The sequence below is a fragment of the Mobula birostris genome, chromosome 2, assembly GCF_030028105.1.
Source record: "Mobula birostris isolate sMobBir1 chromosome 2, sMobBir1.hap1, whole genome shotgun sequence".
In the NCBI taxonomy this organism is placed as follows: domain Eukaryota; kingdom Metazoa; phylum Chordata; class Chondrichthyes; order Myliobatiformes; family Myliobatidae; genus Mobula; species Mobula birostris.
Window position 1 is genome coordinate 78097004 of NC_092371.1, and position 18168 is coordinate 78115171.

General features: G+C 45.8%; 1 protein-coding gene across 1 annotated transcript in view; it reads right to left on the bottom strand.

Annotated features, from left to right (window-relative positions):
* Positions 1–354: 354 nt before the first annotated feature.
* Positions 355–18168, bottom strand: part of LOC140187862 (protein CBFA2T2-like) — a 221545-nt gene continuing 203731 nt past the window's right edge. The window contains exon 11 of the mRNA XM_072243700.1: positions 355–412. Coding sequence (XP_072099801.1) covers positions 410–412 — 3 coding nt within the window. The 3' untranslated portion in view covers positions 355–409. The remainder of the gene's footprint in view (positions 413–18168) is intronic.

Sequence of the window (18168 nt, forward strand, 5' to 3'; positions counted from 1 at the left end):
TTTAACAAACCGCCACTCAGTACTAGTTTTTAAAGCGATAAATGTGAAAACAGTTCTTAAAGTGGTAAATTCAAACACAGTTCTTAGAATGGTAAATTCGAAAGTCCAAGAGATTTATGCAGTCAATTAGGAGAGACTTTCCTGAAGTAAAGAATTCCTCGAAGACACGACATCACTGCCAATTCCAGCCAGAACCTGCCTTGTCCGCAGGATTCACGACGACGGAAATGAATCGGTTTAAAGGCACTGACCTTTCCCTCTGGATACTAGATACTGCACAGTCTTTTCTGCTGCTTTTAGCAGAGGCTATCTCATGCAGATCACTCTTTCTTGAACGAATTCAATAATGGTCGATCCTATCCAAAACTGCTGAACAACTCCTTCAGGTTCCTGTCTTCAGTCTCCAATATTACTGAAAAGATACATCAACAAACCTGGCAGCGATTGGTTAAACTGTTGGCCCAACACTTTTGTACCTTACAATAGAACGCTTAAATCAAAACTGTATCATAAGGCAAATACGCAGCGGAGCGGAATATCTGGCTGACGTTCTAACTGGAAAACTAACTGCGTCACCAGGGGTCTACACTTATATACCTGGTGAGAACAGGTCATCACATGACCTCCCATCAGCGGGAAAATTATACTATGTGACCTCCGCAAGACCATTACATCATCCTCATAATCACAAGATATCCATGAAGTATGTAACATCTCCCCTTCCCTCTTTCTCCCTTTTTCCATTCCTCATTCCAGTTAGCATCACCTCCCTTCGATACTCCTCCTCCTTCCCTTTCTCCCATGGTCAACTCTCCTCTCCTATCAGATTCCTTCCTCTTCAGCCCTTTACCTTTCCTATCTACTCCCTCCCAGCTTCTCACTTCATCCTCCCTCCGTCACCCACCTACATTCCCCTCACCTTGTCTCACCTATTACCTGCCAGCATGCTCTCCTTCCCCTCTCCCCACCTTTTTATTCTGACTTCTTCCCCCTTCCTTTCCAGTCCTGATGAAGGGACTTGGCCTGAAACGCCGAATGTTTATTCCTCTCCGTAGATGCTGCCTGACTCGCTGAGTTCCTCCAACATTTTGTGTGTTTTACTCTGGATTTCCAACACCTGCAGAACCTCTTTGTGTTTACCAAGTTATGCAAATGATTTCTAATGGCAATGATCAGTCAACAGAGTTCTGGGGAATTACCTACAACAATGGTGCCAGTGAGATTAGGGGACAGTGGCATTTCCCCTTGTGTCCATGTGGGTGTTTTCGAAGTCAACTGACTGCTGTGCTCTTGGTATGTTCATGAGTGAAGACAAAAGCTGCAGACCTTTAGCAGAGACTCCAGCTTCTGCTGTCAGTCTGAGAAGTGCATCCTGCTCAGCAGTAGGTAGTGTGAGTTGAGTTGATGTTCTCCTCTTCTCCGTGGATTGTCACCTTGTCGCGGTGGAGAAGCTTGTGTGGTCCTGTGATCCCGAGAGCAATGCCGTCTGGAGCTATGCTCCTGGTAGGGTCACCCATGGTGGTAAGGTCGAGGGTGATGTCCCTGACAAAGAACAATCCAACCAAGACCTCAACGGTGGAACAGGCGGACAAAGTTACTTTGAACTCAACGGCTGTGAAGGCGTTGAAGGCTGCAACAAATCCATCAGCTCCAAATGTCATAGTTTCCATGCCATTGGAATCAGTTGGTTGCTTTGTGAAGTATCTTGTGCTTCTCGGAGTGCAACATCAAGTACACGTTAAACAAATACACGCACAGGCGTCTTCGCTCTGTGGGCCACTTCTTCAGAACGAAAACCATCATATTCAACCTCGAGGGATAGGCACGACGACGATGTTCTCCTACAGGGTTATTCCCTGAATGGAGAATGCCTGCACACATCTATGTTTAATGCGAGGAGGCTGATGTTGTGGTAGTTAATGGGTTAATCCTATGGGACTCAGTTAGCCACTCCCGCATGGGAGGCACTAGTATGGGTCAATGGTTCCATTTAATATCAGAGAATGTATACAGTATACAGCCTGAAATTCTTGCTCTTCACAGACATCCACGAAACAGAGGGAAGAAAACAAAGAATGAATGACAGAAAATGTTAGAATCCTAAAGATCCCCCTCTCCCATGCACAAGCAGTAACAAATCATCAAACCTTCCTCTCCCCCTGCCCCCCACTAGCTCCTTCAAAAGCACTAACCCCCTCCATCAATAGCAACGCCCCCAGAGACCATGATCTAGAATCCATCAAAAACTACTGCTCATCCCAACACTTCAACACCTCAGACAGGCTCCCTACTAATGAGGGAGAGAGAGATACCGCTCCTGCAACAGTGAGAGGGAGGCCGACAGCTCGCTGTTTCGATGTTACAGTCTGCCTCTTTGTTTGTCCGAGCTCCCTCCCCCCACCGACTCAAAAGACCAACAGACTCATACACCATCGAGAGAGCGAGAGATATTGGATGTATGGGATTGCAGGACCGTCGCAGCAGGAGGAGGAGCGAGGGGCTCAGGAGAGCGCTGAGTGCAGGGAAGCAGCTGAGGAGCTGAGGTGAGTGTGCTTTAAAAGGACTGTGGAGGGCAACTGAAGGGTTAAACAGAGTGTTGATTGGTTGATTAGAGGGAGTGAGAATTTGAGATAACTGGCAGGGACAAATAAAAGGAGCGGTAACTGAAGAGGAGCAGCCAGTATGCGAGTGGCTCAGGGTAGGAGTGGAGCTTTGAGGCTTTGGCTCAAGAGGCTTCGGCGAGCAGAGGCTGAGGACAAGCCTGCTCCCAGTGAGGTAAGGCCAGGTAAGTTCCTATAATTAATTTAATTAATTCAGTAGTAGATAATGGAGGCAGCAGTTAGGGCAGTCGAGTGCCCTGTATGAAGTATGTGGGAAGTCAGGGACAGCACAATCGTCCCTGATGACTACACCTGTAAAGGGTGCATCCAGCTGCAACTCCTGACAAACCAAAAACACAAAATACTCTGCAGGTGCTGGAATCAAAGCAACACTCACAACACGCTGGAAGAATTCAGCAGGTTGGGCAGCATCTGTGGAAAAGATCGGTCGACGTTTCGGACTGGAACCCTTCGTCAGGACTGTAGGGGGAAGGGGCAGAGGCCCTATAAAGAAGGTGGGGGGAGTGTGGGAAGGAGAAGGCTGGTAGGTTCCAGGGGAAAAACCAGTAAGGGGAAAGATAAAGGGGTGGGGGAGGGGAAGCAGGGAGGTGATAGGCAGGAAAGGTGAAGAAGGAATAGGGGAAAACACAATGGATAGTAGAAGGAGGCGGAACCATGAGGGAGGTGATAGGCAGCTGGGGGAGGGGGCAGTGTGACATAGAGATAGAGGAAGGGAGGGGGAGGGAGTTACCGGAAGTTGGAGAATTCTATGTTCATACCAAGGGGCTGGAGACTACCTAGACGGTATATGAGGTGTTGCTCCTCCAACCTGAGTTTAGCCTCATCATGGCAGTAGAGGAGGCCATGTATGGACATATCTGAATGGTAATGGGAAGCAGAGTTGAAGTGGGTGGCAACCCGGTTAACTGGCTGACAAACCAAGTTAGGGAACTGGAGCTGGAGCTGGATGAACTTCGGATCATTGGTGAGGCAGAGGCAGAAATAGACAGGAGTTACAGGGAGATAGTCACCCCTAAAAGTCAGGAGGCAGGTAGCTGGGTGACTGTCAGGAGAGGGAAGGGGAGTAGACAGAACGAGCAGACCACCCCTGTAGCTGTTCCCATCAACAATAAGTATACCACTTTGGATACTGTTGGTGGGGACAACCTACCAGGGACAAGTTGTAATGGTCGTGTCTCTGGCACCGAGACTGGACCCTCAGCTCGGAAAGGAAAAAGGGAAAAGAGGAGAGCAGTAGTGTTAGGGGATTCGATAGTTAGGGGGACAGATAAGAGTTTCTGTGGGAGAGATCGAGAATTCCGGATGGTCTGTTGCCTTCCTGGTGCCAGGGTCCACGATATCTCGGATCGAGTTCTTGGTATTCTCAGGAGGGAGGATAAGCAACCAGATGTCGTGGTCCATGTAGGGACCAATGACCTGGATAGGAAGGAGGAGGTGGTCCTGCAAAGAGAGTTTAGGGAGTTAGGTGGAAAGTTGAGGGACAGGACCTCCAGGGTTGCAATCTCAGGATTACTACCCGTGCCATGTGCTAGTGAGGCTAGAAATAGGAAGATAATGCAGCTAAATACGTGGCTAAGGAGATGGTGCAGGAGGGAGGGCTTCATGTTTCTGGACAAATGGGCTTTGTTCCAGGGAAGGTGGGACCTGTTCCGATGGGACGGTCTGCACCTGAACTGGAGGAGGACTAACATCCTTGCGAGAAGTTTTGCTAGTGCTGCTCTGGGGGTTTAAACTAGATTTGCAGGGGGAGAGGAACCAGAGTGTTAGAGCAGATAGTGAGGTGGAGGAGGATAAAGGTCATGTGAGGACTGCATGTATAGACAGTAGTCAAAGGTTTCTACGTGATAGAAATGTTCTCAGGTGCATCTATTTCAATGCAAGGAGCATTGTATGTAAGGCAGATGAGTTTAGGGCGTGGATTGACACGTGGGATTATGACATTATTGCTATTAGTGAGACTTGGTTGCAGGAGGGGCAGGACTGGCAGCTTAATGTTCCGGGGTTCCGTTGTTTCAGATGTGATAGGGGGGAGGGATGAAAGGGGGAGGAGTGGCATTACTAGTCAGGGAAAATATCACAGCTATGTGTAGACAGGACAGCCCGGAGGGCTTGTCTACAGAGGCCATATGGGTGGAGCTGAGGAACGGGAAAGGGGTAACCACACTAATAGGATTGTATTATAGACCGCCCAATAGTCAGAGAGAATTGGAGGAGCAAGTCTGTAGAGAGATAGCAAACTGATGTAAGAACAGAAAGTTGTAATAGTAGGGGATTTTAATTTTACACATATTGACTGGGACTCCCACACTGTGAAAGGGCTAGGTGGCTTGGAGTTTGTCAAATGTGTTCAGGAAAGCTTTCTAAATCAATATATAGAGATACTTACAAGAGACGATGCAATACTTCATCTCCTATTCAGGAACCAGACAGGTCAGGTTACAGAAGTATGTGTAGGCGAACATTTTGGGTCCAGTGACCATAATGTCATTAGTTTCAAATTAATTATGGATAAGGATAGGTCTGGTCCTCGAGTTGAGGTTCTAAATTGGAGAAGGGCCAATTTTGCAGAAGTGAGAAAGGATCTAGGAAGACTGAATTGGGATAAGTTGTTTTCTGGCAAGGTTGTGTTCAGTAAGTGGAAGGCCTTCAAAGGCGAAATTTTGAGAGTACAGAGTTTGCATCTTCCTGCCAGGATTAAACGCAAAGTTAACAGGCATAGGGAACCTTGGTTTTCAAGGGATATTGGTGATCTGGTTAAGGAAAAGAGAGAGATGTATAGCAGGTATAGGCAACAAAGAACAAATAAGGTATTTGAAGAGTATAGAAAATGTAAGAAAATACGAAAGAAGGAAATCAGGAAGGCAAAAAGAAAACATGAGGTTGCTTTGGCAGATAATGTGAAGGTAAACCTGAAGGGTTTCTACAAGTATATTAAGAGTAAAAGGATAGTAAGGGACAAAATTGGTCCTCTAGAAGATCAGAGTGGTCGTCTATCTGTGGAGCCTCATGAGATGGGGGAGATCTTAAACAGTTTTTTTGCATCAGTATTTACTCAGGAAACTGGCATAGCGTATGTGGAAGGAAGGGAAACAAGCAGTAGTGTCTTGGAACATATAGAGATTAAAGAGGAGGAGGTGCTTGCTGCCTTACAGTGAATAAAGGTAGATAAATCCCCCGAGCCTGACATGATATTTCCTCGGACCTTGAGAGAGAATAGTGTAGAAATTGCAGGGCCCTGGCAGAAATATTTAAAATGTCCTTAGCCATGGGTATGGTGCCAGAGGATTGGAGGGTAGCTCATGTTGTTCCGTTGTTTATAAAAGGCTCCAAAAGTAAACCAGGTAATTACAGGCCGGTGAGCCTGACATCAGTAGTAGGTAAATTATTGGAAGGTGTTCTGAGAGATTGGATATACAAGTATTTGGACAGCCAAGGGCTGATTAAGGATAGTCAGCATGGCTTAGTGTGTGGTAAATCGTGTTTAACGAATCCTGTAGAGTTTTTCGAGAAGGTTACCAAGAAAGTAGATGAAAGAAAGGCTGCAGATTTTGTCTACACGGACCTTAGTAAGGCCTTTGACAAGGTCCCACATGGGAGGTTAGCTCAGAAGGTTCAGACACTAGGTATCCATGGAGAGGTTGTAAACTGGATTCGAAATTGGCTCTGTGGGAGAAGACAGAGAGTGGTAGTGGATGATTGCTTCTCAGACTGGAAGCCTGTGACTAGTGGTGTGCCTCAAGGATCTGTGCTGGGACCATTGTTGTTTGTTGTCTATAGCAATGGTCTAGATGATAATGTGGTAAATTGGATCAGCAAGTTTGCTGATTACACTAAGATTGGAGGCGTTGTGGATAGTGAGGAAGGCTTTCAAAGCCTGCAGAGGGATCTGGACCAACTGGAAAAATTGGCCAGAAAATGACAGATGGAATTTAATGCAGACGAGTGTGAGGTATTGCAGTTTGGAAGGACAATTCAAGGTAGGACATACACAGTAAATGGTAGGGTACTGAGGAGTACGGAGGAACAAAGCGATCTGGGAGTTCAGATACATAATTCCATGAAAGTGGTGTCACAAGTAGACATGGTTGTAAAGAAGGCTTTTGGCATCCTGGCATTCATAAATCAAAGTATTGAGTATAGGAGTTGGGATGTTATGGTGAGGTTGTACAAGACATTGGTGAGGCCATATTTGGAGTATTATGTGCAGTTCTGGTCACCTAACTATAGGAAGGATATCAGTAAGATTGAAAGAGTGCAGAGAAGATTTACTAGGATGTTGCCGGGTCTTCAGGAGTTGAATTACAGAGAAAGATTGAACAGATTAGGACTTCATTCTTTGGAGCATAGAAGAACGAGGGGGGATTTGATAGAGGTTTACAGAATTATGAGGGGTATAGACAGAGTAAATGCAAGTAGGCTCTTTTCACTTAGATTTGGAGAGATAAATACGAGAGGACATGGCTTTAGGGTGAAAGGGGAAAGGTTTAGGGGGAACACTAGGTGGAAGTGTGGAACGAGCTGCCATCTGATGTGGTAAATGAAGGCTCACTCTTAAGTTTTAAGAATAAATTGGAGAGATACACGGATGGGAGAGGTCTGGAGGGTTATGGACTGGGTGCAGGTCAATGGGGCTAGCGGAATGAAGTTTCAGTACAGACAAGAAGGGCTGAATGGCCTGTTTTCTGTGCTGTAGTGTTCTATGGTTCTATGTTCTATGGTATTGTACAAGCAGCGTATTCAATAAAGTTCAGTTGAATAGCTTGCGTGGTGGCTGACTGGTGTGGTGTCTGCACTCTCTCTCATTATTGAACACAACAGCCACCACACAGTCCTTGCCCGATCAAGGTGAGTTTTCAGAATTGGGGACCCTTCACTGCTGCAGCCTTCCTCCACCTTCGGTGCTATTGTGTCATCGTCTTCCACCAGCTCCACCATTGAGATCTTTGGTTGCACAACCTTATGACATCATTTGGCTCCAAGGATTGTCAGTCTTACTGAGGGGAGCTGCTCGTGCCTACTCCTTAAGTCGTTAATCAACCCAGTAGTAATTACCTCCTTTGTATGAAGTGGCTGCAATGCATAACTGTGCCCCAGTTATTCTTTGAAATTATGTTTTTTCTTAATTCTCTCAATGGCATAGTGTTGGAAGCTCAAATACAATCTGAGGCTTAATATATGAGGAAGGTTTGATGGCTGTGGGCCTGTACTCAGAAGGATGGGGGTTGGGGAACAACCAGATACCGAAAGGCCTGGAGGGAGTGGATGTGGCAAGGATGTTTCCATTGGAGAGAGAGTCTAGGATCTGATGGCACAACCTCAAAATAGAGAGCAGTCCCATTAGTACACAGATTTCTTACCTGGGGCCCAGAGACCCTTCAGTTAACAGTAGGGGTCCATAGCATAAAAAGGTTGGGAAACCCCTAGTTTAGGCAGAGATGATGAGGAGGAATTGCTTCAGTCAAAGTCTGAATCTGTGGAATTCATTACCCCAGCAGGCCACGGAGGCAAAGCCAATGGGTGTTTTAACGCAAAGATTGATTGGTTCTTGATGGGTAAGGGGGATAAGAAGGTAACGGGGAGACGGAGGGAGCTTGGGATTAAAATATATCAGCCATAATCGAATGTCGGAGCAGAACCAATGGGTTAAATGATCTAATTCTGCTCCTATATCCTTTGATCTGGCTTAGCTTCAGATAGTTCACGAGCAGAAGGAGAAGGGTTTGCATCAAGGCCCAAGGCATAAGATTTGCTCGTTCCAGCCTTTAGTTGATGCGAAGTTCTGTTCCTCAGTTCTTGGATGCTGCAGCAAATCATAGCAATCGAAAAGGAAAAGGCTTCCTCTCCTATTCCCGTAAATCCTGATCCCCTGCGCTAAGACTATGTGACATAGGAATGAAAGCAGGCCATTCAGCCCATCAAGTAAGTCTCTTCAGCCATTCCATCATGGCTGAATTATTATCTCTCTGTACCCTGTTGTCCTGCCTCGTCCCATAACCTTTGACACCCTGACTAATCAAGAACGTATCAACCTCCACTTTAAATATACCCAATGATTTGGCCTCCACAGCCATCGGTGGCAATGAATTCCACTGATTCACCACCCTCTAGATAAAGAAATTCCTACTCATCTCTGTTCAAAAGGGATGTACTTGTATTCTGAGGGTGTGTCTTCTGGCTCTAGACTCCCCCACAACTGGAAACATCTCCTTCATGTAACAGGACCATCACTAAGACTGCGTATTTCTATCTCAATGACAAAATGCAGCTCCTTCCCTCCCCCAGCCTCTACACTACCCAAGCCTTCACCCTTACACTTATTGACTGTAGTTCCGGCTGACCTTTATTTTGTTGAGTTTGTTCGAAAACATCCCATTCAGTTCACACACCCCACTTACAAAGGCTTCTGATCTGACAACTCAGTGACTTTCAAATACTTATTTTCTGATTCATCCATCAGCTTGATCATTCTCTCAGGTTACAGCAGGGTTCAAAGTTCAAAGTAACTTTATTATCAAAGTACATTTATGTCACCATATACAACCCTGAGATTCATTTTCTTGCGGGCATACTCAGTAAATCCATAATAGAATCAATGAAAGACCGCCCAACTTGGGCATTCAACCAGTGTGCAAAGATAACAAAAAGAAAGAAGTAATAATAATAAATAAATAAACAATAAATATTGAGAACATGAAATGAAACGTTGTTGAAAATGAGTCCACACGTTGTGGGAACATTTCAATGATGGGTCAAGTAAAGTTGAGTGAAATTATTCCCATTGGATCAGGAGCCTAATGGTTCTCGGGTAAATAACTATTCCTGAACCTGGTGGTGTGAGTCCTGAGGCTCCTGTACCTTCTTCCTGATGGCAGCAGTGAGAAGAGAGCATGACCTGGGTGACAGCAGTCCCTGATGATTCCTCTCCTATGAACCCTTCATAACCCAAATAGTTCACGAGTCAGATTCGTGCCTAAGACACCGAGTCCCCAGACAGTAGAAGATGCCTGTACCTCCACAGCAGCCCCAAATCTATCTGATTGGTCTCCCAAATGCTCGGCTGCATGTACGGGCTGTACATAAGCCGGCTGTTTGTAAACCAGCAAAGATCTGGGTATGGTTCCTGCTCATCCTGCCCATGCAAGAACTGTTTTCATCGCTTGTAACACAAACAGGCTGTCACAGCCTTAGGCTCTGGGATGCCCTCCCTGAACCTAATGTGAAGACACTCCTTGAAATCCAATCCTTTTGCCCTAAAGCTTGTTCTGTGGCCAGAGTCAAATTTTGACTGCACAAAACTCAATGCATTGAGTACATTTAAATGTTCACTTGGATAAAAAATATTCTATAAATACAGGTGACTGATCAGACAGGTAAAACAAGTAGATAATAAGGTAAACAATATTTTGGAGCTTATTACGAAAGGGTTTAAAATAGGACTGTTTTTAAAAGTTTGTACAAGGTATTAGTGAGGACACACCTGGAGTACTGCACACTCAGGAAGGGGAAGGGGGTTAAGGTGCCATTGCAGAGTACCCATGTGGCCATCCCCTCAACAACAGGTATATCACTTTGGATACTGTTTGGCAGACAACGTCACAGAGGAAAGTCACAGTGTTTGGGTCTCTGGCACCGAATCTGCCTCTGTGAATCAGAAGGGAAGTGGGGTGAAGAGGCATGCTGTGGTGATAGGGGATTCATTAGTTAGGGGAATGGATAGGAGGTTCTGTGAGCAAGAATGAGATTCCCGGACGATACGTTACCTGCTGGGTGCCAGGGTCCGGATATCTCTCAGATCGAGTCCTCAGCATTCTTGAGTGGGAGGGCGAACAACCAGAAGTCGTGGTCCATGTAAGTTGCAATGACATGGGTAGGACAAGTGAAGAGATTCTTCACAGGGAGTTGAAGGGCAGGACCTCCAGGGTTGTGATCTCTGGATTGCTACCCATGCCATGTGCCAGTGAGGCTAGAACTAGGAAGATTATACAGTTTGATACGTGGTTAAGGAGTTGGTGTGAATAGGATTTTTGGACAAGCTTTAGGGCAAAAGGGTTGGATTTCAAAGGGTGTCATTGGGATCTCTTCCAGGGAATGTGGGGCATACAGGGGGATGGTTTGCACCTGAACTGGAGGGGGACTAATATCCTGGTGGGAAGGTTTGTTAATGCTGCACGGTGGGGTTTAAACTAGAGTTGCAGGGGGATGGGAACCAGAGTGCCAGAACAGTTAGTGGAGAGTTCGTGGAGGCAAATGTTAGTAAGACCTCAGACAAAGTTAGGAATCAAAAGGTGGATCATTGTGCGACTAGTGTCCTGACTGCATATATTTCAATGCAAGAAGTATCGTAGGAAAGGCAGATAGTGCTGAAGTTGAGGTAGCTAGTTTACAAACAGAGGCAATGTGTAGTGAGGAGAGGTTGTTGATAGGGCAAAGTTGTAGTCAACAAGAAAGAGTTACAATGTAAAAGGCAGACAAAATCAAAACGTGTGAATACAGGACTGAAGGTGTTATATTTAAAGCACGCAGTATATGGAATGAACTTACAGCACAGTTGCAGATTGGCAGGCATCACTAAATCATGGCTGAATGAAGTTTATAGCTGGGAGCTTAACGTTCAAGGATACACATTGTACTGAAAGGACAGGCAGGAAGGCAGAGAGCGCAGCGTTGCTCTGTTGGTAAAGAATGAAATCAAATCATTAGAAAGAGGTGACATGGGGTCAGAAGGTGTTGAACCATTGTGGACAGAGCTAAGGAACTGCAAAAGTAAAAAGACCCTGATGGGAGTTGTATACAGGCCCACAAACAGTAGTAAGGATGTGGCCTACAAATTACAATGGGACATAGAAAATGCATGCCAAACGGGCAATGTTACAATAGTCATGGGGGATTTCAATATGCAGGTAGAGATTGGGAAAATCAGTTTGGTGCTGGTTTCCAGGAAGGTGAATTTCTAGAGTGCCTACAAGATGAGTTTTTAGAGCAGCTCATGGTTAAGTCCACTAGGGGATCAGCTATTCTGGATTGGGTATTGTGCAATGAACCAGAATTGATTGGAGAGCTTAAGGTAGAAAGCCCTTAGTGATCATAATATGATCGAATTCAGCTGGGTGGAATAAAGCCAGATCTAACATATAGAGAGGCTTTGAGGAAAGAGAAGCAGAATAAACGGTGTAAAGACAGCAAGGTAGAAGGGCTGAAACGTGTGTACCTCGATGCAAGAAGCATCAGGAACAAAGGTGATGAACTGAGAGCTTGGATACATACATGGAATTATGATGTAGTGGCCATTACAGAGAGTTGGCTGGCACCAGGGCAGGAATGGATTCTCAATATCCCTGGATTTCAGTGCTTTAAAAGGGATAGAGAGGGCGGAAAAAGGGGAGGAGGGGTGGCGTTACTGGTCAGGAATACAATTACAGCTACAGAAAGGGTGGGTAATGTAGCAGGATCCTCTTTTGGGTCAGTATGGTGGAAGTCAGGAACAGGAAGGGAGCAGTTACTCTACTGGGGGTATTCTATAGGCCCCCTGGTAGCAGCAGAGAAACAGAGGAGCAGATTGGGAGGCAGATTTTGGAAAGGTGCAAAAATAACAGGATTGTTATCATGGGTGACTTTAACTTCCCTAATATTGATTGGCACCTGATTAGTTCCAAGGGTTTAGAAGGGGCAGAGTTTGTTAAGTGTGTCCAGGACGGATTCCGGTCACAGTATGTGGACAGGCCGACTAGGGGGAATGCCATACTAGATCTAGTACTAGGTAATGAACCGGGTCAGGTCACAGATCTCTCAGTGGGTGAGCATCTGGGGGACAGTGACCACCACTCCCTGGCCTTTAGCATTATCATGGAAAAGGATAGAATCAGAGAGGACAGGAAAATTTTTAATTGGGGAAGGGCAAATTATGAGGCTATAAGGCTAGAACTTGCGGGTGTGAATTGGGATAATGTTTTTGCAGGGAAATGTACTATGGACATGTGGTTGATGTTTAGGGATCTCTTGCAGGATGTTAGGGATAAATTTGTCCCAGTGAGGAAGATAAAGAATGGTGGAGTGAAGGAACCATGGGTGACAAGTGAGGTGGAAAATCTAGTCAGGTAGTTTAGGAAGCAGGGATCAGATGGGTCTATTGCGGAATATAGGGAAGCAAGAAAGGAGCTTAAGAAGGGGCTGAGAAGAGCAAGAAGGGGGCATGAGAAGGCCTTGGCGAGTAGGGTAAAGGAAAACCCCAAGGCATTCTTCAATTATGTGAAGAAAAAAAGGATGACAGGAGTGAAGGTAGGACCGATTAGAGATAAAGATGGGAAGATGTGCCTGGAGGCTGTGGAAGTGAGCGAGGTCCTCAATGAATACTTCTCTTTGGTATTCACCAATGAGAGGGAACTTGATGATGGTGAGGACAATATGAGTGAGGTTGATGTTCTGGAGCATGTTGATATTAAGGGAGAGGAGGTGTTGGAGTTGTTAAAATTCATTAGGACGGATAAGTCCCGGGGCCAGATGGAATATTCCCCAGGCTGCTCCATGAGGCGAGGGAAGAGATTGCTGAGCCTCTGGCTAGGATCTTTATGTCCTCGTTGTCCACGGGAATGGTACTGGAGGATTGGAGGGAGGCGAATGTTGTCCCCATGTTCAAAAAAGGTAGCAGGGATAGTCCGGGTAATTATAGACCAGTGAGCCTTACATCTGTGGTGGGAAAGTTGTTGGAAAAGATTCTTAGAGATAGGATCTCTGGGCACTTAGAGAATCATGGTCTGATCAGGGACAGTCAGCATGGCTTTGTGAAGGGCAGATCGTGTCTAACAAGCCTGATAGAGTTCTTTGAGGAGGTGACCAGGCTAGTGCAGTGGATGTGATCTGTATGGATTTTAACAAGACATTTGACAAGGTTCCACACGGTAGGCTTATTCAGAAGGTCAGAAGGCATGGGATCCAGGGAAGTTTGGCCAGGTGGATTCAGAATTTGCTTGCCTGCAGAAGGCAGAGGGTGGTGGTGGAGGGAGTACATTCAGATTGGAGGATTGTGACTAGTGGTGTCCCACAAGGATCTGTTCTGGGACCTCTACTTTTCGTGATTTTTATTAACAACCTGGATGTGGGGGTAGAAGGGTGGGTTGGCAAGTTTGCAGATGACACAAAGGTTGGTGGAGTTGTACATAGTGTAGAGGATTGTCAAAGATTGCAGGGAGACATTGATAGGATGCAGAAGTGGGCTGAGAAGTGGCAGATGGAGTTCAACCCGGAGAAGTGTGAGGTGGTACACTTTGGAAGGACAAACTCCAAGGCAAAGTAAATGGCAGGATACTTGGTAGTGTGGAGGAGCAGAGCGATCTGGGGGTACATGTCCACAGATCCCTGAAAGTTGCCTCACAGGTGGATAGGGTAGTTAAGAAAGTTTATGGGGTGTTAGCTTTCATAAGTCGTGGGATATAGTTTAAGAGTCGCGATGTAATGATGCAGCTCTATAAAACTCTGGTTAGGCCGCACTTGGAGTATTGTGTCCATTTCTGGTCACCTCACTATAGGAAGGATGTGGAAGCATTGGAAAGGGTACAGAGGAGATTTACCAGGATGCTACCTGGTTTAGAAAGTATGCATTATGATCAGAGATTAAGGGAGCTAGGGCTTTACTCTTTGGAGAGAAGGAGGATGAGAAGAGACATGATAGAGGTGTACAAGATAATAAGAGGAATAGATAGAGTGGATAGCCAGTGCCTCTTCCCCAGGGCACCACTGCTCAATACAAGAGGACATGGCTTTAAGGTAAGGGGTGGGAAGTTTAAGGGGGATATTAGAGGAAGGTTTTTTACTCAGAGAGTGGTTGGTGCGTGGAATGCACTGTCTGAGTCAGTGGTGGAGGCAGATACACTAGTGAAGTTTAAGAGACTACTAGACAGGTACATGGAGAAATTTAAGGTGGGGGCTTATATGGGAGGCAGTGTTTGAGGGTCGGCACAACACTGTGGGCCGAAGGGCCTGTACTGTGCTGTACTATTCTATGTTCTATGTTAAGATGGTGCCACTTTGAGCTCATCTGCGAAAAACTGCTTCATTCCTGTTTAATGTTGATTTTTTACCCCTTTTCAATGTGTTTGGGGTTCTGTTGAGGTCCTGATCTGTAAGTGACTTTGTTTTTTTTTATGGTGCACGAGTTCATGTTCCCGGAGCTCATCTGCCAACTGTTTCCCAATATTCTCCAGGCACGGCTTGGAAGATGGCGTCTCTAGGGTGCGGTTCTGTGCGGCCCTGTGGACGACCGATTTCAGGCCGGTGCTGCCCGCTGAGGTGTCGCGGGAGATGGAACATCAGGATTTCCCTGCGGCAGATGTATGGAAGAGCGAAGTGCAGAGTGTAATATCATAACAGCAACTAACAGTCTCCCTTTCGCTGTGAAAATGGGTGATATCTCTCTGTAAGTTGTTAGTGTGAGAGAGAGAGCCTGGTGATTGTCAAACTGTTGGATAAACAATAGTTTCTGTCGACTGCAGATCATGGCCTCTCTTTGGGTGCTTTGCTGTTGCTTGGTGGGTGGTGGGTAGTGGGTACTGACCCTTTTGCTGAAACGGGTGGTGGGGAGGGGGAGGTTGGTGCTTTGCTGTTGCTTGGTGGGTGGTGGGTAGTGGGTACTGACCCTTTTGCTGAAACGGGTGGTGGGGAGGGGGAGGTTGGTGCTTTGCTGTTGCTTGCGCAGGGGAGGGGGAGAGGGAGCTTTGGGGTTCTAATGTTTTTCTGTTGTTCGTTCTTTTAGAGTTCTTCTGTTTCTCGTGGGTGTCTGCGAAGACAAGTATTTCAGGTTGTCTATTGTATACATTCTCTGATAATAAACAGAGCCATTTGATTTCACTTGAATTCACCCTGAAATATGAGAAGGAGAAGCTAAAGTCAGACGTATCAGTATTATAGTGGAGTAAAGGGAATTTCAGGGGCATGAGAGAGGAGTTGGCCAGAATTGATTGGAAAAGAACACTGGCAGGGATGACAGCAGAGCAGCAATGGCTGGAATTTCTGGAAGCAATTTGGAAGGCACAGGATATATACTCTTGTACATCCCAAAGAGGAAAAAGTATTCTAAAGGAAAGATGACACAACCATGGCTAACAAGAGAAGTCAAAGCCAACATAAAAGCTAAAGAGAAGGCACATAATAAAGCAAAACATAGTGGGACATTAGAGGATAGGGTAACTTTTAAAAACCAACCGAAGGCAACTAGAACGTCATTACAAAGGTAAAGATGGATTACAAAAGTAAGCTAGCCAATAATATTAAAGAGGATATCAAGAGTTTCTTCAGAAACATAAAGTGCAAAGAGAGGTGAGAGTGAATATCAGAATGCTGGAAAACAATGCTGGAGACGTAGTAATGTGGGACAAGGAAATGGTGGATGAACTGAATAAGTATATTGTATCAGTCTTCACTGTGGCAAACACTAGCAGTATGGTGAAAGTTCCATGTGTCAGGGGGCATGAAGGGAGAAGGTTCTTGGGAAACTGAAAGGCCTGAATTTAGATAAGTCACCCGGACCAGATGGTGTACACCCAAGAGTTTTGAAAGAGGTGGCTGAAGAAATCGTGGAGGCATTAGTAATGATCTACATAGAACATAGAATAGTACAGCACATTACAGACCCTTTGGCCCACAATGTTGTGCTGACCCTCAAACCCTGCTTCCCATATAAGCCCCCACCTTAAATTCCTCCATATACCTGTCTAGTAGTCTCTTAAACTTCACGAGTGTATCTGCCTCCACCACTGACTCAGGCAGTACATTCCACGCACGAACTACTCTCTGAGTAAAAAACCTTCCTCTAATATCCCCCTTGAACTTCCCACCCCTTACCTTAAAGCCATGTCCTCCTGTATTGAGCAGTGGTGCCCTGGGGAAGAGGTGTTGGCTGTCGACTCTATCTATTCCTCTTAATATCTTGTACACCTCTATCATGTCTCCTCTCACCCTCCTTCTCTCCAAAGAGTAAAGCCCTAGCTCCCTTAATCTCTGATCATAATGCATACTCTCCAAATCAGGCAGCATCCTGGTAAATCTCCTCTGTACCCTTTCCAATGCTTCCACATCCTTCCTATAGTCAGGCGACCAGAACTGGACACAGTACTCCAAGTACCAGTTTTATAGAGCTGCATCATTACATCGCGACTCTTAAACTCTATCCCTCGACTTATGAAAGCTAACACCCCATAAGCTTTCATAACTACCCTATCTACCTGTGAGGCAACTTTCAGAGATCTGTGGACATGTACCCCCAGATCCCTCTGCTCCTCCACACTACCAAGTATCCTGCCATTTACATTGTACTCTGCTTTGGAGTTTGTCCTTCCAAAGTGTACCACCTCACACTTCTCTGGGTTGAATTCCATCTGCCACTCCTCAGTCCCCTTCTGCACCCTATGTCTCTGCAATCTCCGACAATCCTCTACACTATCTACAATACCACCTACCTTTGTGTCGTCTGCAAACTTGCCAACCCACCCTTTTATCCCCACATCCAGGTCGTTAATAAAAATCACGAAAAGTAGAGGTCCCAGAACAGATCCCTGTGGGACACCACTAGTCACAATCCTCCAATCTGAATGTACTCCCTCTACCACCACCCTCTGCCTTCTGCAGGCAAGCAAATTCTGAATCCACCTGGCCAAACTTCCCTGGATCCCATGCCTTCTGACTTTCTGAATAAGCCTACCGTGTCACCTTGTCAAATGCCTTACTAAAATCCATGTAGATCACATCCACTGCACTACCCTCATCTATATGCCTGGTCACCTCCTCAAAGAACTCTATTAGGCTTGTTAGACACGATCTGCCCTTCACAAAGCCATGCTGACTGTCCCTGATCAGACCATGATTCTCTAAATGCCCATAGATCCTATCTCTAAGAATCTTTTCCAACATCTTTCCCACCACAGACGTAAGGCTCGCTGGTCTATAATTACCCAAACTATCCCTACTACCTTTTTTGAACAAGGGGACAACATTCGCCTCCCTCCAATCCTCCGGTACCATTCCGGACATAAAGATCCTAGCTAGAGGCTCAGCAATCTCTTCCCTCGCCTCATGGAGCAGCCTGGGGAATATTCCGTCAGGCCCCGGGACTTATCCATTCTAATGTATTTTATAGAATACCCCCAATAAAGTAATTGCTCCCTTCCTGTTCCTGACTTCCACCCATACTGACTCAAAAGAGGATCCTGCTACATTACCCACCCTTTCTGTAGCTGTAATAGTATCCCTGACCAGTAATGCCACCCCTCCTCCCATTTTTCCACCCTCTCTATCCCTTTTAAAGCACTGAAATCCAGGAATATTGAGAATCCATTCCTGCCCTGGTGCCAGCCAAGTCTCTGTAATGGCCACTACATCATAATTCCATGTATGTATCCAAGCTCTCAGTTCATCACCTTTGTTCCTGATGCTTCTTGCATTGAGGTACACACACTTCAGCCCTTCTACCTTACTGTCTTTACACCGTTTATTCTGCTTCTCTTTCCTCAAAGCCTCTCTATATGTTAGATCTGGCTTTACTCCATGCACTTCTTCACTG